Below are 25,783 nucleotides of genomic sequence, written 5' to 3'. Positions count from 1 at the left end.
AATTAAACGATATTAGAAAGAGAAGAAGGGAGGGTCAGGGTGAGGGAAGGGAGAAGGAAGGGGAGAGTGGACAGGAGAAGGAAATCTCTGTTCCTGGAAAGGATAAGGGGATTTTTACAGAGAATGAATCGGCGAGCCCTAAAATGCAGGGCCGCCAAGGAGAATGAGTTGTTTAAGCTGGAACTGTCGTGGCTTGGGAAACCACCGGGCAGTTCGCTCTCTGAAGGAGCTTGTTTCTTCCCAAAGTCCCAGTATTGTATTTTTAATGAAAACATTGGTGGAGGATCAGAGGTTATGTGTCATTAAACAACAGTTGAAGTTTGAGGGAGCATTCCCTGTGTGCAGAAGAGGTCGCAGTGGTGGATTAGCGTTGCTGTGGAAAGCAGGGTCACAGGTGGTGGTCAAAAGTTTTTCTGATCATCATATTGAGGCTATTATCTCTGATCCGGTCCAGGGAGATTGGAGATTTGTTGGCTTCTACGGGTTTGCTGACCGTAGTAGGTATGGAGAGTCATGGGAGCTATTAAGGAGTTTGGCTAGAGATGCTTCTCTTCCGTGGGTTGTGATAGGGGATTTCAATTGCATTCTTAACACTTCTGAAAAGGATGGGGGAGCCAACTACCCCTACCTTTTAATGCAGGACTTTGCCAAAGCAATCGAGGAGTGTGGTTTGTGTGAGCTGGAGCTGAATGGTAACCCATTTACATGGGAAAGAGGTAGGGGCTTTCCGATGTGGGTTAGAGAAAAGTTAGATAGGGGCTTCGCTTCAGTAGAATGGCTGAACCGTTTTGAAAATTATCACCTCAAATCTTGTATGACAGGGTATTCAGATCATCTTCCACTTTCACTCTGTCTGGAGAGGGCGAGAAGTAGAGGTAGAGGAAACAGATTCTTCTTTGAGGAATCTTGGCTTAAAGAGCAGGAATTTCGGAATCTGGTAATTAGGCAATGGAGAGGGCAGTCGGGTAAACCTGTGAAAGAGAAATTGGAGGATTGTGTGCAGAAAATGGCAGAATAGGGAAAGGGTTTTAATACGAGATTTAAAAGCCAGATTAGAAAATGGAGAACCGAAATGGAAAGATTACATGGTAGCAGTGATAGGGATTCCATTGCCTCCTATTTCTTTGCCAAAAGAAAACTTAATGATATCCTGGAAGCTGAAGAGACTCATTGGAGGCAGAGGGCTAAAGTGTTCTGGTTGACTGAAGGGGACAGAAATACACACTTCTTCCATGCTCATGTCAAAGCAAGAAGACAACAGAACCGGATTGCCTCACTAATTGATGAGAATGGGGGGGGGGGTGATCGAAAATCAGGCTGATTTATTGGACCATGCGCAGAGGTATTTTCAGGAGGTCTTCTCTGCTTCAAATTTGACAAGAGTGGATACGGTCCAGGTAATTGATACACTTATTGAATCCCCCACAAATGATTTACTTGTTGCCCCGTTTGAACTGGAGGAATTTAAACAAGCACTTTTCTCAATGAGTCCTAACAAATCACCTGGTCCTGATGGGCTAAATCCGGGTTTTTTCCAAGCTTTTTGGGAAACAATGGGGGCAGAAGTGGGGGCAGCCTGTGCAAAGTGGCTCCAGGAGGGAGAATTTCCTAAAGGGGTAAACGACACTACAATCGCCCTTATACCTAAGATTGACAACCCTCGAATGCTTAAGGAGTTTCGCCCTATCTCTTTATGCAATGTCATTTATAAAATTATTGCAAAGGCCTTAGCCAATCGTTTGAAAAAGATCCTCCCTCAAATTATTGGCGAAACCCAGTCTGCTTTTATTCCAGGCAGGTCTATAATTGATAATGTTCAGGTGGCTTTTGAGAGCATACACTTCATGAAAAGATTGAATAGAGGGAGGAATGGCCAGGCTGCTTTAAAAATTGACATAAGTAAGGCCTATGATAGAGTTGATTGGGATTTTCTGAAAGCAGTTATGACTAGGATGGGATTTCACGAGATTTGGATTGGATGGATGATGATGTGTATCACAACAGTGAATTACAAGGTGGCAGTGAATGGGGATTGTTCTGATCAGGTTGTCCTAGGAAGAGGCCTGCGACAAGGAGACCCACTATCACCCTATCTCTTCATACTGTATGCCGAAGTCTTATCTAAACTAATAAGGAAAGCTGAAGATGAAGGGCTAATCTCGGGATGCAGGATTTGCAACAGAGCGCCAGCCGTAACACATCTCTTTTTCGCTGACGACAGTTTCTTATTCTTTGGGGCAACTGCAGAGGAGGCTAGAAAGGTAATGGAGATCTTGACTGATTATGAAGTGCCATCAGGGCAGGCTGTAAATTTGAATAAATCAGGGATCTTCTTCAGTTTAAATACGTCAGAGGAAGTGAGAAGTGAGATCAAATCGATTTTGAGTGTGTTAACTCCTCTAGATACTGGGCGATACCTGGGGCTTCCTTCACTTATCGGTCGCTCGAAGCGCCGGATTTTCTCTTTCCTGGTCGATAGACTGCGCAAGAAGTTTGGTGCGTGGGGCTTAAAATTCCTATCACAGGCAGGGAAAGAGGTGCTACTCAAATCTGTTGCCCAGGCCTTGCCAACCTTCTGTATGAGTACGTTCCTTTTACCTTTATCTATCTGTGATGAGTTGCAAAAATTAATGAATTCCTTTTGGTGGGGTATGAAACCTGAAGGAAGAAAAAACATACATTGGTTTGATTGGGGTAAATTGTGTAGGCCTAAAGATTCAGGAGGGATGGGTTTTAAAGATTTACATGTGTTTAACCTGGCAATGTTAGGAAAGCAGGGTTGGAAATTGCTAAAATTCCCAAATACTTTAGTAAGTAGAATGTTCAAAGCTAAATATTTTCCTAGGGACGACTTACTTTTCTCTAAATTAGGCAATAATCCTAGTATGGTTTGGAGAAGTATATGGGAGGGTCTTAGCATATTGAGAAAAGGAACTAGATGGAGAGTGGGAAATGGCAGGTCTATTAGAGTTTGGAAGGATGCATGGGTACCCAGTCTTGAGGATTTTTGCATAAATTCATTCATGGTCCCTGGAATGGAGAATTTGACCGTGGCTGATCTTTTACTTGAGAATGGGAGAGGGTGAGACATGCAGAGACTAAATGGGTGTTTTAGTGAAACCGAGGTGCAGGCCATTAGCAATATTATCCTGCCATATCATGTAGGAGAAGATATGAGAATCTGGCACTGGTCAAGGGATGGTCATTATAATGTGCATTCGGGCTACTTGACTGGCATGGGTGAGGTTGAAGGTAGTAAAGCTCAGGAAGGTTGGAGAAGGTTGTGAAAGTTGATGATTCCCCCAAAACTTAAACAATTTATTTGGCGCCTTTGCTCGAGATGTTTACCCACTAGAGCTCGACTGGCTCAAAAGAGAGTTCCTATCTCCACCGAGTGCCCAGTATGTGTGGAGCAGGAGGAGACAGATAACCACTTATTTATTGATTGCTGTTTTGCAGGTGACATCTGGCGAATAGCAGGGATTCCTACCCCGCTGGTGGGCAATGTGAATTTTGCTGATTGGCTCTTACAAGCTTTATGTGGCTCAAATCAAGATATGATTGTCAGATTATGCTGTGCACTGAAAGCAATTTGGGACCACAGAAACCGAGTCCTTTGGCACATGAGATAGTGGCCGGTAGATACTAGTTGGCAGAGCAGTCTGAAAGCGACTCAGGACTGGAGAGCTTATCAAAAGAAGGTGTCACCCTTAGGCAACAGGAGGATGGAATTGAGCGATCCTCAACCAGCAGTGGCAGTTGCCGCGGTCACCAGGGCGCCAATAACTGACAGCGCGGAGGGACAGCAGGATCGCAGCACTGCGCGCAACAATCCCGAGATTGCGCATATTTTTGACGTGAGACAGCACGCGATGATTCAGCAATGGAGCACGCCTAGTCCAAGCTATGTCAAATGCAACATAGACGGGGCAATCTTTAAAGAATTGAGAAGCAGTGGTATGGGAGCGGTTATCAGAGATGAAAGAGGAGCCTTTTTATTATGCAGCAGTAGTTTTATCCCAGGTATCAAAGAGCCAAGTGTTATAGAAGCTCTTGCTATTCGTACGAGTTTGATATGGCTATCTAATTTGGGATTTACAGCTGTTGAATTTGAATCTGATGCTAAACTAGTGGTAGATGCTATTCACTCTGAAAAACAGGACATCTCTGAACTCGGAATGATACTAGAGGACTGCCGAGTAGTTCTAAGATCCAATCCAGCTTTTAATTTAGTTTTTATTCCTTGCTTAACGAACATTGCAGCTCATTTGGTAGCTAGGCTTGTCTGTTCCAATGCTAGCGATTTCGTTTCAACTGTGGTGCCGGAATGGCTTGTGAACACTATTGCTATGGATGCAAATCCATCATTTATTTGATCTTTCTTTTCTGGTTCAAAAAAAAAATAGCATGCATATGTATATCACATTGTAAAAATTGTGTCATGTGAATTTTTTTATAAATCGGATAACTTTTTCATTCAAAATTAGGTCAAATGTCACTTATAGGAATACCTCAGTTGGCAAATGTTACTAAATGATAACACATGGGGAAAATGACAAAATTTTGGATACCACATCGGTCAAATAGAGCTTTTCATTATTTACATTAAGGAGGTATTTAGTTCCTCATCTCCTGTTTGCCTTTTCACTTTAAAATGCAGTAAAACCTCTATAAATGCATATCCTTGGGACCGGAAAAAAATATTCATTAAGCGAGATTATTTATTTATCAATAAATGAATAAATTATTCATTATCGATAAATTAATAAATTATTCATTTATCGATAAATATTCATTAGATATGTAATTATTTTGTTTAGGAAATATATTATTTGATTGATTTGTAATTATCACATTAGCATAATTACAAATCAACCAAATAATTGCAAGATTCGTTCAGAAGATGCTAATGTTCATGAACCAGAAGTTAGTCATTTCTAATTTATGCTGTAGAAATGTGATGGATGTCGAACATTTTTTGAACTATCATAGCGAGAATGATGCAGTTATGGAATCGCTTACAGACGAAGTAATTATCCAGTCAATAATGAACAATGATGATGGAAATGATCCAGAGTCAGATGATAGTTGTGTTGTCGCAAATGTATAGTCAAAAGAGGCCTTTCAAGCAATGGTCACCTTAAACAACTACTTGTTACAACATGAGCAAAATATACCAGAAGTTACGTTTGCACTACAAAAAGTTAAGAATGGTGTTCATTTTGGTTTAGGTGGAAAGAAAAAACAATCAACTATAGATGCATTTTTTCAGAAGAAATGACTTCTAGTTGATTTTTTTTTTTTGGTAGAAAAGGAAAAGAAAAACGAACAACAACAAACTAAGCTAACCCCAATTCTATCTTCTAAGAGAAGAGGAGAGATGAAACTAGGGGAAACAGGAAGGGTAGTAACGCCTAACGTCCCTTCATGGCCCTCAGAAATCATTTTGATTGCTTCCAAATTATCAGACTCCAGGGATCAAGTGAGAACCCTCCCTTAGATGAGGACACTTTGATAGGTGAAAACTAGATGAAACGACGTAGTTTTGGTGCTTTTAATTAAAGATTAAATAAGAAAATGAGGGTGGAGCTGGGCCACTTATTTAGTTTGTTCATTATACAATTCTTTTATTTATATATTATTAAGTGCTTTTGATGCTAAAAAAAATCTAATACTATAATTTTTAAATAAAAATACGTTTGCTTTAGTTTGTTCGTTATACAATTCTTATTTATTATTATTAAGTGCATCTGATGCTAAAAAAAAATCCAATACTATATTTTTTAAATAAAAATATATTATATATTTTAATAAAATTTAATATTAATATTTTATTTATATAAGAAAATATATTTTTTAAAACATACGATAGAACATATATTTTAACTTTTAAAACACGAACTATGAAGTTTAGAACATACGACATATTTTTTTAGAACATACGTTATGTTTTTTAGAACATGGGTTATAAATTATATTATAGAACAAATGCAAAAATGATCCAGATATCTACTAATTTTTTTTAGAACATTATACTTAATTTTTAGAACACAAACTATAAACTTTAGAACATACGCTATGTTATTTAGAATATGAGTTATAAATTATATTATAGAACAAATGCAAAAATGGTCCATATAATATTTTTTAAGTAAAAATATATTATATATTTTAATAAAATTTCATGTTAATATTTTATTTATATAAGAAAATATATTTTTTTAAACATATGTTAGAACATATATTTTAACTTTTAAAACACGAACTATGAAGTTTAGAACATACGACATATTTTTTAGAACATACGTTATATTTTTTAGAACATGCGTCATGTTTTTTCGAACATTGGTTATAAATTATATTATAGAACAAATGCAAAAATGATCCAGATATCTACTGATTTTTTTAGAACATTATACTTAATTTTTAAAACACAAACTATAAACTTTAGAACATACGTTATGTTATTTAGAATATGAGTTATAAATTATATTATAGAACAAATGTAAAAATGGTCCATATATTTACTGATTTTTTTAAAACATTATACTTAATTTTTAGAACACAAATTATAAAGGTTAGAACGTATGTAACAATATTTAGAACATCGTCCTTAACATTTAAAAACATAAATTACAAAAAATATAGAGGAATTAAATAAATAAAAAATTGGAGCATGTTTTTGGATTTTTTGTTCTATTAATAATTCATTATTATGCACATTTTTTTTTCTATTCATAATTTATTATTATGCACATTTAATCGATATTAATAAGTGCATGTGTTAAATATTAAACAATAGAAGCTACATTGATAATGGTATATTAATCAGCGCGCTCCATAATAAACAAGGGAAACAATTAGCTCAGTGGTAAGTAGCATGAAGTATGTGTGAAGTGGCCAGGGTTTAAACCCCACAAGCAGCATTCCGTTTTTTTTTAATTTTTCTACTCAAAACGACGTAGTTTTGAGTGGTTCTCACCTAAGGAAGTGTCCTCACCTAAAAAAGGGTTCTCACAAGAGCCATCTCATATATATATATATATATATATATTATATGTAATTTAATAATTATTACTTTATATTTTCATTGGACCCTTAAGGATTTAAATATTTTTTATTACTTAATACATTTAGCGAGGTTATTATTTTACTCCATTGGTCCAAGTCAGGACCGGAAGAATTTATTATATAATCGATGTTATTACTTTATCGAATATTTATTTATCGAGGTTTAACTGTGTATAGTTTTAGGTGTTTGGTTAAATAACTCATATTTAACTTTTATAGCTAAAAAATAGTTTTTTGGAAAAACATATTTTTCCAACAGGAAACAACAGGTAACCAAACTGGCCCTAAGTGTATTTGATAACTTCAATTCTTCAACGACTTAAATTGTTCAATTAAGTTAAAAATCACTTTTTTTTTATTAAGTTAAAATATTTAACTTAAAGTTTTAAGTTGGAACATTATCAAGTAATATTTTTATATTCGGAACTTATTATTAGTATTTATCAAACAGTTGCACCATTTAATATTTTCAACACTTAAAATTCAGGACTTCACTTTTTAGTATTTAATTTTCAGTTTTATCAAGGAACACCTTACTTAACTGGTGGACTGGACTATGAATCCAACTAGCTACAAGTTCGAGCTTTAAACATTTATTGAACTATATATTTATACCAATCACAATGTCAACATGAGTCTTTAAGCACATGTATAATGGCTGTAACAAAAGTTTGTTATAATTAGGTGCCGCCTAAATATAAGAAACACTCACAAAAAATACTCTACTATAATTCTTTGTTACTTTAAAATTTAGTACGGTCTACTTGTTATAAAACATTATACATTCACTTAATTAATGTATAATTAATATTTTTTTAACCGATAAAATAATTGATTCGATACTTATAATAATTTCACAAAAACACATAGACCAAAACAAAAAAAAAAATGGTTGGACAAAAAAGCTAAACTAAAAATTCTTAAAAAAGTAGAATGACTTATATTTGAAAAAAAAAAACTAATTTGTAAAAATGACTCAGATAAAGGAATAGGGAGTAGTAAATTTTCTAACATTTGAAGTGAAAAACTAAAAATAGCCTCGGAAAGATGAAATAAACACACAAAATAATTGGTGTTATTTTTAAAAGGAATAAGGTGAAAAAAATACTTGAACGTTGACAATAAAGGACAATTTTACCCTTATCGTTGGTAGCAAAGAGCAAATTTACTCATAATATTTTCAAGTTGGGTCATGTTTACCCCATCATCAGTAACAGATCACAAACATACGAGTAGATGTAAAAAAAATTTAAAAAATATACTATATTTTGTAGGAATTGGATAAAAAAAATCCAAATATTTCATCGAATTGAAAAATATCAATCTCTAATTATATTATTGAATCATAAAAAATTTTGATTTTTTAAGATCCAAATGATATGCTATTGTTTGAGAATAAAGAACAAAATATCAATATTTTATAACGATGCTTGAACTTGATCCAATTTAAAATTGACTTTTACCAAATATATCTCTATTTAAATTGTCTTTTTTATTTTGGAAATAAATAAAATTAATTAATAGATGCAATTAATATAAAAATAATAAAATCTTTTTAGTTAAAATTAAGGAAAAATTACAAAACTGGGTCAAATGGGAGGCACATTTATATATTTAACCCATTTACTCAACCATCTACATATCTAGACTGTTTTTGTGTGACTTTTTCATAATACCCTCAATATGTTTGTAATTTTACGGCGCGGTTGTCTCCCTTCCGTCTGATTTCGCAGAGCATATGTGAAGCCTGCGAAGCTAATGTTTGGTTTAGTTGATGATTTTAATTAGCATATGTGAAGCCTGGTTGTGTTTTTAACAAAATTCGCTAAGTGGTATATAACAAAAAAAGTCAAACAACAACGGATTCTAATATTAAAATCATAACATTATCAAAATTTACAACAAGATTGCCATAATAAACTTCTAACAAATCACTTTAAAGTGAACCTGCCTAATTTGGACGAAAATTTCTCCCTGGACTGGAAGTCCAGACTTTTTGGGATGATAAATGGAAGTATATTTTAGGATGGACGTTTCCCATAGTGCACACCAAGATTGGCACAATCTCTCCTAACGAATCACTTTAAAGTGAATGTGTCAATCTTGAGGGAAGTTAATCCCTATACAGGAAGGAAATTCATCTCCTCTACACCCCAATACGCCGCCTTCCAAAAAGGGATGTTATGTATTCAACCAACTTCAGAAAAAATTAATCGTGTGAAGCAGGAAAAAGGACGATTTGGCTTCGCGAAATGAGGATTAGCGAAGCATGCGAATGTAAATGTGCTAGGAAGATGATGATTTTACCTAGCGAATCGATGTTTTTGCAAAGTTTGCGACGTCTGAAACGTGATGATCTATGTCGCATATTGATGCTTTCGCGAAGTCTGCGAGTGAAATCATGAACTTTTCTACTCACAGACTTCGCGAAATCATCGACTACGCGAAGTGATTTTATGGAAAAATGCAGAGAAAACAGTAGATATTTACATTTTTCGCGCCTTTCACCCTTAAAAGCGATAATAAGAATATGAAAAACGGTAGAAATAACGTAGAATAATCATTTCTTTGATGGTAACAAGAAGAAAGAAACCAAGTAACGAGCAGGAACATGAAGATGAAGAACCATGACTTCGTTTTCTAGGCTTAGAAAGATGAAGAATCAAGAGATGAAGAGAGGAAGAAGAGAAATACATTGTGATTTGGAGAAATGGTGTAGATTTCGTGTAATTTAAAGGAAGATAGAAAGATCAAAAGTCTAGAAATCATTAATGGAAGAATTGCCAACCGTTTCGCGTAACCAACGAGAAGGGGGGCGTGACCGTTCGCGTAAGGGGGAAGAGTAAATATTAAGGGTATTATGAAAAAGTCACATAAAAACAGTCTAGATATGTAGTAGGTTAAATAAATGGTTAAATATGTACATGGATCTCCAATTTGATCCAATTTTGTAATTTTTCCTACAATTAATTAAGTTTCTTAATTCTCTTATCTTAAATTTAAAAGATAAAATATTGTGAAACACAGTATCATTTTAAAAACTGTCCAACGATAACAAACAAACAAAAAAAAAAAATTGAGGAAAAAAAGAAAGAAATGGTAATCCAAAGAAGAAAGGGCGAGTCATGAAATTAAATGACCCTTTAATACACTGTGTCCACTTTTTGTCCCCCTTATTTATGTTGCCAGATTCTATATATTGACTACCCTTCTACTTTTCTACAATTATCACAATTTTTGGTTTTCATTTAAAACTTATTTTTGTATTTTGTAATAATTTTCGATAGTTTTTTTAGTACCTTGTTTAGGGTTTTGTAACCATTTAAATACTTTATTATTCAAAATATTACTACTTTAAAGCTCTCATTTCTTATTTTCATGTGAATTTTTGGAGTTTTTATATTCAGAATAAGGACTTCCACATTACATTGGGATCTGTCATGCTACATGGTGAAAGGAAAGGGCTTCAGCAGACTCTGAGAGTAATGCCCGACCTATGATTACATTGTAGGGAAGAACAGAGTCAATTACGAGAAACAAAACCTTTGTATACCATTTAGTCGGGTCATCACCAATTGCTACCCTGATTTGAACACTGCCTAGAAGAGAACCATATGACCGCTAATACCTACCAAAGGAAATAAAGTAGGTATTAATCACTCCGAGTGTTTAGGCATAACGCTTCAAATGCTTTTCTTATAATGATATTCACTGAGTTGCATCTGTCAATAAAAACCCGACGAACTTTATAATCCTCCACCAAAATTTCAACAACTAGAACGTCATCATATACATGCCGAAGAAGACTTCCAAAGGTGAACTCGGATCTGGATTCATTAATCCGCTCCTTATCTTCATAGAGCCTTTTTCACTTGGCCGAACAATCATCCTTCCGTCCTCCGGCGATGACATTGATCAAACCTCTCAATGCTCGCTCTACTTGGTTTTTATCACGCGGCTCTCTTGCTTTGGTCGAGTTTTTTTAAAAACTTATCTAACTTCCCTGCTTCGGCCATCTTGTTAAGCTCTACAACTACTTCTCTGCAATATCCAGTATGATAACCTTTGCTCTTATAGAACTCACAATGCATGCCATTGTGTCTCCTGTCAGAAGATTTCAACTTTGGAGGGTATGGTATCTGTTGCCTATTTGTTTCCACCCAATACAAAATTTCTTTTATAGGAGCATTCAGAGGAGTGTAGTTCTCATCTGTTTTCTATCTAGATCTTTTACGCTTTTCTTCCATGTCGTTTCTGAACTCTCTAGGGTGATTGACTGGTCCCATCCTATCATTGAGCAAGGGATTTAGGCGATGCCCATCCCATTTAACAAAGTCACGAGCTCTTCACATCAAATCTGGAAATGTCTTCGGCCCTTGAGTAGTCAAGTCTTTACTTCAACAATTACTGGTCATTACCTCTCCTGCCCCGTCGACGTTTAGATGTTTGATCCGGATGGTTGTCCTTTGGAATCGCTCCACTCATTCCTTAGGAGATTCATTCAATTCTTACGCCAAGTAATTTAGATCCTGCATTGTTTTGCTCTCTAGGATAGAAGTGCTCGACAAACTCGTTCGACTTCTAGTTAAATGACCGGATGAAACCTGGGAGGAGTTGGTCATACCAATAAGTTGCAGAGCCTTTCAAGATTGTAGAGAAGAGTCTGCACATAAGAGCGTTTGTTGCCTTCGTTGTTTGTAATGCCCTAGGCAAAATTTTCATATGAAGAGTAGAACCAGTCATACTATTGTAATCCTTCGATAAAGGATATTTAAATCCCATTGGCATGGGTTGTTTTATGGTCTCACCACAAAAAGGAGTATACGTGATCTCAAGGATTCGCGACTCCATTCCTCTGTTCATCATCGCATGACAAAGCTCTTTCCTGATGAGGTTGTATATGTCATCTTTGAGGGAAGTTGCTTCGATAACCTTTGGCATTGGATCAGATCGAGGATTTTTTCTGCAGATCTTGATCTCACAGGCTTGCGACAAGTAGCCTCATATATCTGCATAAATGATTCAGTGGAATCATTACAAAAGCCTCTACATCTCTTTAGAGATCTTGAATTTTCTGCTCAATGAGGTTGCTTAGAAGGTGTTGGTGACTGACAATGCCTTCGGTACACAAGACTGATAGTCCTTTCTTTTGATCTTCCTCTATCTACTTCATATTGAGATTCCTCCAACGCATTTCTTTTTCACGAACAAGTTCAGACGATGTGATGTCTGGTGGAACATGCCATGGAATCATGCCTTGGAATCATGCCTTTCAGCCTGCTTACTTGCGTCATTTGCTTCATTTAGTTTTGCTCGCATATTCTCCATTTGCATTGCATGCTGTACTATTAAGATGTTCATAGATTCCTGAACGGAGCTCATATTGTATATGAGTTTTTTTGTAATCTCATCAATAAACCTATGCTCCTCATGATCTAAAGATCGTAAACAGGCTTCAATTTTCTGATCCAATGATGGAGTAATATGCAATAGCTCTAGCAAGTTGTCACTAGCATCGACGAGGCCACGATTTATGATTTGAGCAGCCGAAGTGCTTGGAATATCGGAAACCGGATGAATGACAGATTGAAGCACAAAACTATCCATCTAAGTCATCTCACGAAGTAAGATCCACGCTAACTGCACCACTTGATGTCCTTCAATCTACAAGGTAAACTTGGTAGGCTGTGTTGGAGTTGCTTGATGAGGATTTAACAAACTATTACGGAGGGCCCAGCGTACGACGTCCCTTCTCCAATGCTTAAGTCAATGATGTTATTAAGAGTGAAGTAAGAATAACTTAGAAAGCAAAGTAAAGTCAGAATGTTTGCGTCCCTTGTGCCTCTTTGGGAATTACTATTTATAGATGTAAATGAAAGGTACCTATTGATATGTAGTTCTCCACATATCAACGTCCGATTGGCTCACATATCCATATATTTTTATGCATGTCTTCCTTTACCGTAAATCATGACGCTTCTTACGGATTATGAGCGTATATTTGGAATCCGGTTATGTGATGGTTATTCTTTTCATATAAGAGAATCTCCAATGGTTAATCTCTACAACTACTCAATATACATGGTACATCACTATTGTAATATCCATCTAATAAACTTTATTATATTAAACTATCACCTCCAATGGTTAAACTCTACAATCACTCAATTATAAGGGATCCACTAATCACAAGAGATCCACCAATTAATTAAACTCTATATTATAATAAAAATTAAAAATATATACATAAAATAGTCAAAAGGCTTAATCAACTACCCAATATCTATTAAACTCACTCTAATGAATAAGAGAGTTTAATAAAATGGTATAATGAGTAGTTCGTTATATCCTATTGGAGATGCTTTAAGGTATCTCATTGGTTCACGTGTCTAACTTCTCATAGCTTTTTATTGGATTAAAACACTATTTGGCCCCTGATCTATCTAAAATTTTGTCTTTTGGCCCCTGACCTATTATTTGGTCACATTTGGTCCATGATCTATCCCAAATTGGTGAACTTTCACCCAATTTGGATTCAAATTTAACCGAAACATTATTTCATTGATAAGTAACGATGTTTTGACACTTGAACTTAATAGATTTTAGTTTAGGATTTGTTTTTTTTCTTTTTTTCTTTTTTTTTAATCTAATTAATTATTTCCACATAACGTGGAAAAAAAACTTTAAGAAATATCACGTTTTAAGTTTAAGTGTCAAAATATCGTTACTTATCAATGAGATAACGATTCCATTAAGCATTCATACAAATTGGGTGAAATTTCACCAAATAGGATAGGTGAAGGGCCAAATGTGACCAAATAATAGATCAGGAGCCAAATGACACAATTTTGGATAGGTCAAGGACCAAATAATGCTTTAAGCCCTTTTTATTTAGTATGATATCAATTACCAATTGAACCACAAGCTATAAATATTTCCTACTTTGGGACGGATCCAAAAGGGTTTAAGGGAAGGACATTTGATCACCCACTAATTACTAGAAAACATCGAATATTTCTAATTTCTTTATATAAAAATATTTAAAAATATATCAATTTAATATCTATAAATCACGATAAATATCTATTCTGTTGCTGCTACCGCTTTTAACTTTGATAGATAAGAATAATAGTTATACGAATGATGCATGCTTAGCTTAGGTTAAGTATAAGAAAAACAAAACAAAACAAGGCATTTATACCTTATCTGAAGCATGTTATCATGTCGTAGACAATAACAATCAAATAAACTTTCGGTAAGTGAAAAATCGGTTGCTGTGGGCCCCTTTTTCTTACCCCTTTTGCTTCCCCTAAACCTTACCACACCACATAATCTCTAAGTTGGATACAGCTTTGTTTTTTAAGAATCCCACAATTTCCCTATCTCCATTATTTCCACCATTACGTCATTACGGTCCCATCTTATCTATATTTTTCATAAATTACACTTATAGTCTCTAAACTTTACACTTATTTTTATCATAATTTTTAAATTTCAAAACTGAATCCATGAACTTTATATTAGTAATATAATGGTTAAAAAGTCCATTATAAAACTAGTAAAGATGATATTATGAGTAATCATTATTTTTTAATTTTAAATTTGTTTAAGTATAAATGAAAAGTTATTGTTTACTGAGAAATATTTATAAATTATGATTTGGAAAATGAAAAATAATTATTTTATAAAAAATATAGTTTAGAAAACTTTAATTTGGGTTAGACTATACTTACTTTATTTTTGATAAAGTAAGTCTTACTTTGTTTTTTCCACCATTGGATGGTGATAAACTTTGACAAAGTAAGCTCATCCAATGGTAGAAAAAACAAAGTAAACATTAAAGGTACCTTTTAATTTTTGAATTTTTTATACGTTCCTGAGTCAGTAAAGAAATATTCAAAAATTATTATTTAGAAAATAAAAATAATGATTTTATGGAAAATATAATTAAAAAAACTTTAATTTTTGAAATTTCCATAAAGATCGTGAGTGAGTAGAAAGTTGATGGACCATGGATGTAATTTCTATATGTTTTGTTACTGTCATCAAAAAAAGGAAAAATAAGGGCGTTGACAAATTATGAGAACGCCGTCTGTGGGGATCGAACCCACGACCACGTGGTTAAAAGCCACGCGCTCTACCACTGAGCTAAGACGGCTTGTTGTAAACAGTAATTAATTAATTTTAAATATTATTTTATATGGTGTTTTCATACCCTGAACATGATCAGCTGTGTTTTGCAGAATTTAAGGAAGGATTAATTGGATTTTCAACGACTAATGAAATTAATACTGAGAAAAAGAATCCAGTTCTAATGCCTAAGTGGTATTGGTCTCAATTTATGATACCAACATGTTTATATACAAATTTTAATTGAGCATAAACCGTTTCAGATTATAAATAAATTGATCTGTGCACAAATGAGCACCAATTAAGGGTGGTTTTAATAATAATAGAAATTTAAGTTGTTTAAATTAGAGACTGAGAAAATTTTAATTAGAATAGAATCCACGTAAAAAAATGTTTGTGAGTTTGAAACTGAGTAATCGAATGCACTAATTGAATACAGATTAGAAATACTAATATCAAGAAATAAAACTTATATGATTGATAATGGAGAAACGGACAACGGTAAAATGATGAAAAGGATGATAATTAATTATTGAGATCTCTACTATACTTCCATATTCTCAACTACACATCATCACCTAAATGAACTACTTAACAACCAAAAACTGAAACTTTTCACATTCATTGTTCTTTGACTTCTCTTCTTTTAAACCAATTCTACAACATTAACCAGATTAATTAGCTTATTTTCGATTATGTAGCTCATAGGTTTATTATTGAAGCCTTGTGAAACCCAATTTCAACTTCTAGAAAAAGTTTAGAACAGAGAAAAACCCAATCTATTGAATTGTGGGCAATTTGAATCTAATAGCAAACATCAAAATGCTCCATTTCTTGAAATTTTATATGTTTTTATTAGCTTTTAGGACAACATCCTTTTAAATGATGAAACATCTATGTTAAAACCGTAAATTTACCAAAAAAGAATCAATTGAAATTACGATTCTACCAAATTTTTTGAAATTGTACCATTCAATCTTGGAGCAACTCAAACGACTTCTTACATCATATATTATACTTAACTACATCTTTTATTTAAATAATATAAGAATTTCCCGTGGGAGACCTTCATCCGTTTCTTCCTCTGCTTGAGCTTATCCCATTTTATCGATACTTCATAAGTGTTTGAGATTTTACTTCTTCAGACCCTTAGAGGCTTCCTCTATTCGTTTTTTAGTCATCTACGGTGCCTCATCTAATCTTGGTTGCTTTACTTGGTCCTACAACTACTTCTTGCATGCCTACTCTCCCAGCTCCTCGGTCAAATCATGCATGCATTCCTCAAGACTAATTGTATCTCAAATAGAAGAATAGATTTGTAGAGAGAGAGGCTCCTCCATCTCTCTACCCTTTTTCTTCCCCTTTGCTCCTTTTCTTTTCAAGCTTCCGCCACCGTCTCGCCTCCTTTTGTTCAGGTTCTCTTAGAGGAGTGTTAAGCCCAAAATATACCTAAAATATCATCAATAATTACATCAGTTTTGCTTCGAATTCGTGCTGTTTATACCTGTTTAGAATATTTTTACGCTCGAATATGTTTCTTTCTTGTAAGGTACCTAAATATTTGGTAAAATCCAAATAGGAACGAAAATAGGTTAAAAACAGAATAAAAACCCTACAAAAGGAGTTAAAAACGACGAAGATCAAATTACACCAAAACGAGGACAAAGACGAGGTCAGAAACAGAAGAAATGTCAAATTCTCGGTTGAGGAAACAAATTCTCGGTAGAGAATTTTGGGGCCGCGACCGAGAATCCAAATTCTCGGTCGCGACACGCTAAAATCCAGCGCCTCTCCTTTTCGTCCGAAGGCTGAAATTTCACTTCCCCATTCTCGGCCAAGAATTAATTATTCTCGGTAAGATCAGCAGCCTTTGCAGCACAACAAACACATGTTTAAAATCCAAGAAACGCGTTCGTTCGGGTGGATAGAAACGACCCTCCACAGCGGACACGACCCTCCACAACGGACACGACACTTCAATCACGACTCTTCAACATCTATAAATAAAGAGTTGATGGAGAGTTGAAAAGATGATGAGAGAGTTAGATTTTAAGATTAGTGTAAGAGTTATGCAGAAACTCTGACTCAGAAATGAGTCAGAGATTAGAAGTTCGATTCTGTTCAAAGCAATATGATGTACACACATTGTTTATTCAATAATAACAAACACAGTAGCGTTTAGACATTGTTCAAATTTAGTTTACATTTTGGTAGTAGATAGACCAGTCTCTATTCCGAAGATTCAGCGAGAAGATTGAGTAGAGAATCCGCCCCTGAACCTGCCAAACTCTAACGAAACCCAAGGAAAGGATTGACAACCCGTTCACTTGCAAGTCGTAGGATGTTTTCATGCTCCTTGTTCTCTGTAAACTTGTATCAATTTATATTTCATCTAATAAAGTCCGTTCTATTCGATAGATTTTTATGCAGCACTTTGGTAAAGGATCCGAAGTGGATTGATGCTGGTGTTTTCATTAAAACGTAGTTTAATTCAAAATCTTTACAAGGAAACTTTGTTGAACAACTTAGATAAATTTCTATCTCGAAAGAGTTTTAATTTGGTTAAGGTAGCGATCTAACCCGACCGTAGGAGGATTGACTACAGTTCAAAGCCTAAAAATTAGAGGTTCCGTCATTTATTTCATCGTTATAATTTATACAAAGTTTAAAGTTGTTTTCTTTGCTTAATGCAAACGAATATATTTGTTTACTTTTCTAAAAAGTACTAAACGTTCATGTCTTGCAAATTCATTCTTAAATCAGAATATTTTCTAACGTCTTCATACTCTAATCTAATTCTCATTCTAACAATTTCAAAACCAAATCCGATTTAACGATTTTCCTTACTATAAATCTTATAAGTAAGTTTAACCGGTTCAAAATAAGTTTTTGTTAGCGTATACCGTGCACTTGCGGAAATCGCTCAACAAGGAGGAAGAAGGAAACTTGTCTTCCTTCTTCCTCTCATTTATGTTTTAGTTTTTGTTTCTTTAGCTTCAGTTTTATCTTTTCTTTCTAGTTTGAAGTCTATATACTTTCTCGAATCTCTTTTTCGTCAGATCTACACCTGTTAGCTATACTTTTATCATTTATTCTTTTTTCGGTCTTAGCAAGAGCGGAAAAGGTTCATCTTGTCCGCAGATCTTGCGTGGTTGCAAAAAAAGAAAGGACTCAGATCCGAATGTCCGAAAGAGGCTAGATGATGAAGAATGGATTACAGCTGTTTTTCAATGGGATTCGACTTCCGAGAAGTATATGATTTCTATTTTGTTGTATTTGTACCCTTTGTGGTTTTTTATTGCTTTTTGTAGTATTTTTCTTGCTCTTTGTAGTCTTTATCTTGCTCTTTGTAGTCTATTTTTTTCCCTATGTGGATCTTATACTGGCTATAGCCTGTATGGGTGGGAAGTTTTATTGTGTTGTATTTGTACTTTATGATTCTATGAAATGAAATATGACACTTTTATCAAAAAAAAAAAAAAAAAAGTGGTTGGAGAGATAGGGATATGAAATAAATAAATAAATATATATATATATATATATATTCCCATTCCGGATTAAACCAAATAAAATTATTAAATGCTTATTCCAATTTCAATTCCCTATCATTCCGATTCTGAAGTTTAAACCAAACGCGTGCTTATATTGCAGCTTCTGGCTTTATTAGACTTTTCTTTCCAGGCCCAAAGCTGATATTAAGCACTGAGACCAGCAACTAGAAAAAAGAGTTCAGTAATTTTACTGATCTTCAAAATAAATTGAAATGGGTACATAAGGGAATCATAAATATGATATTTATAGATTTTCACTAGATAATGAACTTGTACAGATATTTTGTTGAATTTCAATGTTCCTTTCCATGTTTACTCCACAAATTTAATGTAAACAACTCATATGTGTAGAAATGGTACTACTTTTACGTTTCTTTTTTGTTATCTCAACATTCACTGCCTCAAAACTCTATTCGAGCTTAAGGAAAAGTTATCTTCACCTGCAATGGTTGAATGTAGTCTTCCTGCAGCCCAACCATTGTTCATGACGCGAACAGAAGCTTTAGCTGGATCACCAGTAACACGACTTCCATCGATTTGTTTTTCATATTCTGGAAGACCACTTTCCTTTCTTTCCTTTCTTCTCCTTCTCTCTTCATCTCTTTCTTTCCTGAGCCAGCTCTCTACTGTTCTCTGCATGTTCATATGTTATCAGGTCCTATAAAACAACCGAATCTACGATATCTTGACAATCACTAAACTGAAATGGCTGTAAAATTACGAGTTGAGCTTTATAACTTACCATAAGCGACAAATTGCTCGTCTCCTTTACTTTTGCCATTGGCAGTGCCAGTTGCAACTTTCCATGAGCCACATACACCTGGTAGAAAAAGAGATTACTTATAACATTGAGTGGGACAAGTACTATGTAGATGCATTGAATAGTTATTGAAAAGAAAAAAAATACATACAATATGTGTTGGCCAATCTTCTAGTCCGTCAAATATATGTGTCGCATAAATAATTGTCGCACCTCTTTCTTCACATTCCTTTCTTAAGAACTTCAGAAGGTCAGCCCTTGCTAGTACATCAAGGTCGACTGTTATCTCATCAAGAAGAAGAACCTACATAAAGGCGCAGGTGGATGAGATGAGACATACAAAAAAAGGGAGCATCTTCATACAAAACCTTGAAAGCTTGCTGAAAGAAAATGAGATGGCTAAATAAACAGAGAGCACAACTTAAAAGATCTGAAACTTTGATTGAAAAAAAGGGCAGAGGATGAACATACTTTATATGGCCTTAACAGTCCCATGCATATTTGCACTCGCCTTCTCTGACCATCAGAAACCTTGTGCAATCTCCATGACAGATCAATATCTAATACCTATCACATCAAGAAAGCAAATTGCATTCTTATACTGATGTTGGCAGCCAAATAATTAATAAGTTAAGATTCTAAAAAATTGTATGAACATAACACTGTTAGATGAACTTCTAATTAAGTAAAGATTCTCAAAAGTTGCATGAATAGAACATATTAATTACTTCCGCACTTCTTTTATTGTCTGAAGGAGTAAATTGATTAAATTATGTGGTTACTTACTCACGGTTTTGATCACATGGACCTTAACGACTATGTAGAATTTGGTCATTCACCGTTAGATCCATACTTATTAAAATCCTATGGTGGATATTCAAAATATCCTAAGGCTCAAATTTAATAAGCCTAGATCTAACGGTTAATGACCAAATTCATTTGATCATTATCTTCTAAATTGGTACACATAATTCCTCATATAGAATAAAGAGTTCTATAAATGCATATATTTAGTGAATCTATTTGAGAAAACAGATGCTTGTTAACAAGAACTTTCCATGATTTAATCCAAAAAACTACTAGTAGGGCTCATTGAAATTCTACCTTGATTAGCTCAGCTCTTCTTTGAGGATCAATTCCGGCTACACCACTTATCATTTTCTCTGCAGAAACATCCATTTGTATGGGAACATCAAACCCAGCAAAAGCAACTTCTCGTCTCCACTACAGAAGAAAACCTTGATTGAGAGGACAATACAAAATGAATTTTTGAGATAGTCAATTCTCAAAATGCATAATATTGGTGAAGAAACAAAAAGAGTAATTGTTCATAGCTTGATATTTTGCAAAATGTTTATCACATGACCAAAAGAAAAACCATAAGTAATATTAGCCTATACCTATATTGCACGGAAACGAACGAGAAACGTTATTTCTAAAGAAACATAGCTAGGAAACGGAAATGGAAGCAGAAACGAAACTGATATGGAAACAAAACGCAGAAATGCTACTGCCTATACCATTCCCCATCTAGCAATTAGAATAAACATAACTCCATAGAGTTATTTTCATCTGCTTCATTGCTTGTAATCATTATGGCAATTATCTATTAGAAAATGAAATCACCATGGGCAGTTCTCTATCACAAAATTCAATTGTTATCAAGCAATTCTCTAGTACACTAATCGAACGAGAGAAGTTTGTATCCATTGCTTGTTAATAAAATGTTAACACCCTTGAACCTAATCCTATTCGAAGATCCAACAATATAGGTAAATATGAACTAAAAGCAAAACATAATTGGGGAAAAAAACTAACCTCTCCTCCAAGATAAGAAAGATCACCAGATGTGGTCAAGCCGGTGTCATGAAAAGCAGACCTGCCTAAAACACGAACCATATGAGGTTCCACCATGTGCTTTCCTCCCAATATCTTCAGTATGGTGGTTTTCCCTATTCATAAAATGGAATTACAGTTCAGAATTTCAAGTACATTAGAAATGCAGCTAAGTTAAAATTATGATTTCAATTTTTGGAATGCATAGAATCACATATGTTTATAGTGATTCCACGAAGAACCACTATCTCACTAAGTAACTTCCTTCAACATAAGAAAATCCTAGCAAACAATATACGACCATTTTCTTCTGAAACTGAGAAGGACTTTTAAACCTCAAAATCTTATAATATATCAAATACAAAAAGTATGTAAAGATGATACGAACCAGCGCCATTGGATCCAACAAGAAGACATCGGTGACCGGAATTAAGAGCGAGAGAGAAATCATCAATCAAAGGTTTAGAACCAGGCGGCGGGTGTCCGTCGATACCTGGATATGTGAATCTGAGACCATTTATCTCTATTGCTGGTTCATGAACCTCCACGACTGCCATTTTTCCCTCACTTCCTTCAATTCAATGAAATCAGTTAAAAGTTGTTGAATGTATAAATGTTCTCCCTCCCCTTTCAGACTCTGCCCTTTTAATACAAAACGTAGGAAAATATGGAAACACGTGGCACAATTGAAGCTTTAAAATGTGGGCCCTACCCACCTCCCAGGATATGGACGGTTCAGATCTGATTTGTTTGAACAGAGCTTAGGAAAGAGTAATTTGCTCCTAGTGGGGGAGAACTGAACTGATTTCGATTACTGTTTACATTTTTCTCATTAGGTTTTTTTTCTTCCGCTTTGTTTTGATTTCGAGAAAGTTTCTCTGATATGGCCTCGATTTATAGCCTTTACATCATCAACAAGTCAGGCGGTCTGATCTTTTACAAGGTATCACCACTCCTTCGACTTTCGTGGCTTTGTTTCTCTGGAATTACTTACAGTCGTGTTTTACTGTATTGAAGAATTTGCTTATTAAGATCAATGGTTGCCTTTCATTTTTTAGAGATTGGTTGAAGCGGAATTATAAGAATTTTCTAAGTAAATCTACGATTTAGTTCAAGAGAGAATTAGTAAATCACAAATTGGAAGCTTAGATTTGATCTGGCATTTATTCGTCAGTTTAGCAATTATATAATCCCGAGTAATGTAAATGATATTCCTTATGCTCTGTTTGATTTATGTGGAATTTGTTTGTAATGGTGTACAGGAAATTATATACAAAAGGCTGATAAATTTATCTCTATTGAATCAGGATGAGAAGCACTTGAAATTGTTATTAAATTTAGAAGCTGGTGTGTTTATGTACTGCTTCCAAATCCTTGTTCTGCCTGTCTTCAATCAGTGAAGGGAGATTAGTCAATGTATAATATAGAAGTAGAGGCTCTGATATTTACATTATGTTAGGCAGTCGAAATACATAAGATTCAAACAGAATCTGCAAGATTTGCTTTTCTGTGTTTGGTCAATGAAATTAGGAAGAGTTGGAGGGAATGATCAAAATTTGGCACCTGTATGTAAAATGGTACAAACAGCTAGAAGTACTCTGGGCTCTTAATATGGCAGGGAAACTGTACTAATAATAATACATTTAGGGATACTTAGGATCATTGCACCCTTGTATTTTACTGTGATAGAATAGTCCAAATGTGTGAAAAAGCTCATTAGTGCAGAGTGCGATGTTTCTTCATATAATTGAGGTTTTCACTGAATTTAACTTTATTATTATTAGTATTTTATAAGAACTGAATGTCAGGCTTGTTTGATGATCTTTTGCTTATCTTGTATTGGAGAATATTAGGATTATGGTACTCATGGACGGATGGACACAAATGACAGTTTAAGAGTGGCTAGTTTATGGCATTCCATGCATGCCATCTCTCAGCAGCTATCTCCAACTCTTGGTTGTTCAGGCATTGAACTCCTAGAAGCTGATACGTTTGACCTGCATTGCTTTCAGTCCCTTACTGGTACCCAAAACTTTAAATCTTATTAACATTCTCATTATCAAATGAATTGCATGAGATTCTAGGATAATAAATGATAAGGATACTCATTTCTCTTGTTGCTTTTGTGTCCAATTACTGACATTGTTAACTCACAAGTTTTATACTTTTAAGTAGGGTAATTAATTTATTAGTCCCTATATTTTGACGAAACACACTATTTAGTCCCTATATTTTTAAAAACACACGGTAAAGTTCCTAACGTTTTTCTCAGTGAACTGTTTAGTCCCTAACGTTTTTCTCGGTGAACTGTTTAGTCTCTACCGTTAGACTCTCATGAAGATTCTGTTAGTCAATTTGGATTTGCGTTCTTCTTTTCCTTTATTTTCCTTTCCTTTAAACTCTAATGCATCTGAAATCAACTTTGAGTGTTCTTCTTCTTGATTTTCTTCTTAATCGTTCAAATTCGTAAGCATTGGGTAAATGTTCTTTTTCTTGTTCTCCATATAAATAGCTTCTTCTTCTAAATTGGATTTCCTCTTCTGAAGTTTGAAGGTAAATAGTAAAGGGTAATTTCATCATTTCCGAAGTCATAAACGGTAAAAAATCTAACAAACAGACGGAAGGACTAAACAGTTCACTGAGAAAAATGTTAGGGATCTTACCATGTGTTTTCGAAAATATAGGGACTAAACAGTGTGTTTTGTCAAAATATAGGGACTAATAAATTAATTACCCTTTTAAGTATTATCACAATACGTTTAAATATGTTGAGCTTTTGCTTGTTAGTTTATTTTCTTAACCAAGTCTAGAGCATTAGAATAATATGGTGAGAAGCACCAACAGTTAAAAATCAATCAACGAAGTAAAAATATTTGTCAAGAGCTTCTTTCTTTTTATTGCCTTAAATCTCACTTGAGGATTATTGTTGCCAAGTTATTTGGGCATGTGAATTGCAGCTTTCTAATATCATATGATCAGTGGAAAGGGTTAAGTATTTATTATTGGGTGCTTGTCTCAACAATTAAATAGTTCATCATTTCCGATTTTGGGAGCTTTTGATAGAGAACAGATAGAGAGAATAAGGGTAGGTTAGACTTAAAGGGACTCATGGTTTCGGCTGTTAGCTGGAGTCTGTTAGGCTAGGGGATTGATGTGAGATTTGAGTTGGTAGACAGGTAACTTTTGAGAAATTAATTCTCAACAGAAAAACAAAATACAATTATTCTCTATGCTGCTTACTGTTATTCTACACATTCATTTACATAGCGTGATCTTTTTGTTCCTTTTTCTCCTTCAGGAACAAAGTTCTTTGTGGTCTGCGAACCAGGAACTCCAAATATGGAGAGTCTCTTGAGAGTCATATATGAATTGTACACAGATTATGTCTTGAAGAATCCCTTTTATGAAATGGAGATGCCTATACGATGTGAGCTCTTTGACATGAATCTAACACAAACAATCCAGAAAGACCGTGTTGCTTTGTTGGGGCGATGAACCGCTTGAGGGATTGGTATTTTCTTTTCATCTATACATTTTCCATGAAAGTTGCTACTTGTATAACCTCCTTTTGATGTATTTACTGGTTTAAGTCTTTATGCAATTGAAAAGTATCTGCGCATGGGTAATATATTTTCTTCTATGATTGAACATTTGGATAGCAAGCATACATTTATTTTGCTGGTTCACTGCAGAGTCAGTGCTCACTGTTCATGCTTAATTTCTTGACTGTCAAAACTCATCAGGCAGTTGATTGATTATTTACATTCAGTACAAAGTTATTGACCTCTCTGCTTCCCAACCTTACTAATCATGAATTAAACCTTATTAGTAGAAGGTAATGGAACGATGAGCAAGATTTGGTTCTTGATATTGTGTTGGTATAAAATAATTTAAATGAAATTGGCTTATATGGTGTGGTCTGATGACATGGAAATTGTTGAATTGGCAAGGAGATTTGTGCACCAGTACACTCCTCACGAGACCATTTGTATATTAAAGAGTGAAGCTTGTGATGAAAATGGTGTCTTCATAACAACATGCCTTCCTAATGGGGATAGGGGCTTCATGTACCACTAACAAGGATTTTACTAGTTTTAAACCAGTGACCAGTCAAGTTCACTTAATTTCCAAAGTGTACTTTCAAACAAATGGTTGACAATAATATGTATATATATATAAAAAATACTGGGAATTTATCCGGTTGAGGTGCGGATTTCCACAATTGGGGATAGTAACCCCTCTTGCAGATAATTATTGTTAATTATCTCTTTATCTATCCTTGAATACTATCTTTATCTATCCTCAAATACTAACAGGTAACTATTGTTGTTCTTGTTTTACTTGTTTTTTTCTAATCTAATGAAGATATAAGCATTTTCATCAGAAAAAAAAACTATTATGTTTACTTAGAGTTGTTCATCATTCCCATTATGAT

At 34.5% G+C, this 25,783-nt stretch overlaps 2 protein-coding genes and 1 non-coding gene across 3 annotated transcripts; 1 reads left to right on the top strand and 2 right to left on the bottom strand.

Annotated features, from left to right (window-relative positions):
* Positions 1-15,157: 15,157 nt before the first annotated feature.
* TRNAK-UUU (transfer RNA lysine (anticodon UUU)) lies at positions 15,158-15,229 on the bottom strand. Its single transcript has one exon. It is a non-coding gene; the product is annotated as a tRNA-Lys (tRNA).
* Positions 15,230-18,973: 3,744 nt separating this feature from the next.
* Positions 18,974-21,975, bottom strand: LOC136206210 (ABC transporter I family member 20). Its single transcript, XM_065997173.1, has 7 exons — positions 21,737-21,975; positions 21,331-21,464; positions 20,617-20,736; positions 19,984-20,079; positions 19,664-19,816; positions 19,495-19,572; positions 18,974-19,385 (listed from the first exon to the last, which is right to left on the bottom strand). Exons 1-7 carry the CDS (start codon positions 21,903-21,905, stop codon positions 19,146-19,148), a joined length of 990 nt encoding a protein of 329 aa, XP_065853245.1. The 5' UTR covers positions 21,906-21,975; the 3' UTR covers positions 18,974-19,145.
* Positions 21,976-22,099: 124 nt separating this feature from the next.
* LOC136206211 (uncharacterized) lies at positions 22,100-24,998 on the top strand. Its single transcript, XM_065997174.1, has 3 exons — positions 22,100-22,291; positions 23,202-23,370; positions 24,647-24,998. Exons 1-3 carry the CDS (start codon positions 22,232-22,234, stop codon positions 24,841-24,843), a joined length of 426 nt encoding a protein of 141 aa, XP_065853246.1. The 5' UTR covers positions 22,100-22,231; the 3' UTR covers positions 24,844-24,998.
* The last annotated feature ends 785 nt before the right edge of the window (positions 24,999-25,783 follow it).

This window comes from Euphorbia lathyris, chromosome 9, assembly GCF_963576675.1.
Source record: "Euphorbia lathyris chromosome 9, ddEupLath1.1, whole genome shotgun sequence".
Classification (NCBI taxonomy): Eukaryota; Viridiplantae; Streptophyta; class Magnoliopsida; order Malpighiales; family Euphorbiaceae; genus Euphorbia; species Euphorbia lathyris.
The sequence above is the reverse complement of the archived record's forward strand: the minus strand, read 5'-3'. Positions and strand labels throughout refer to the sequence as shown.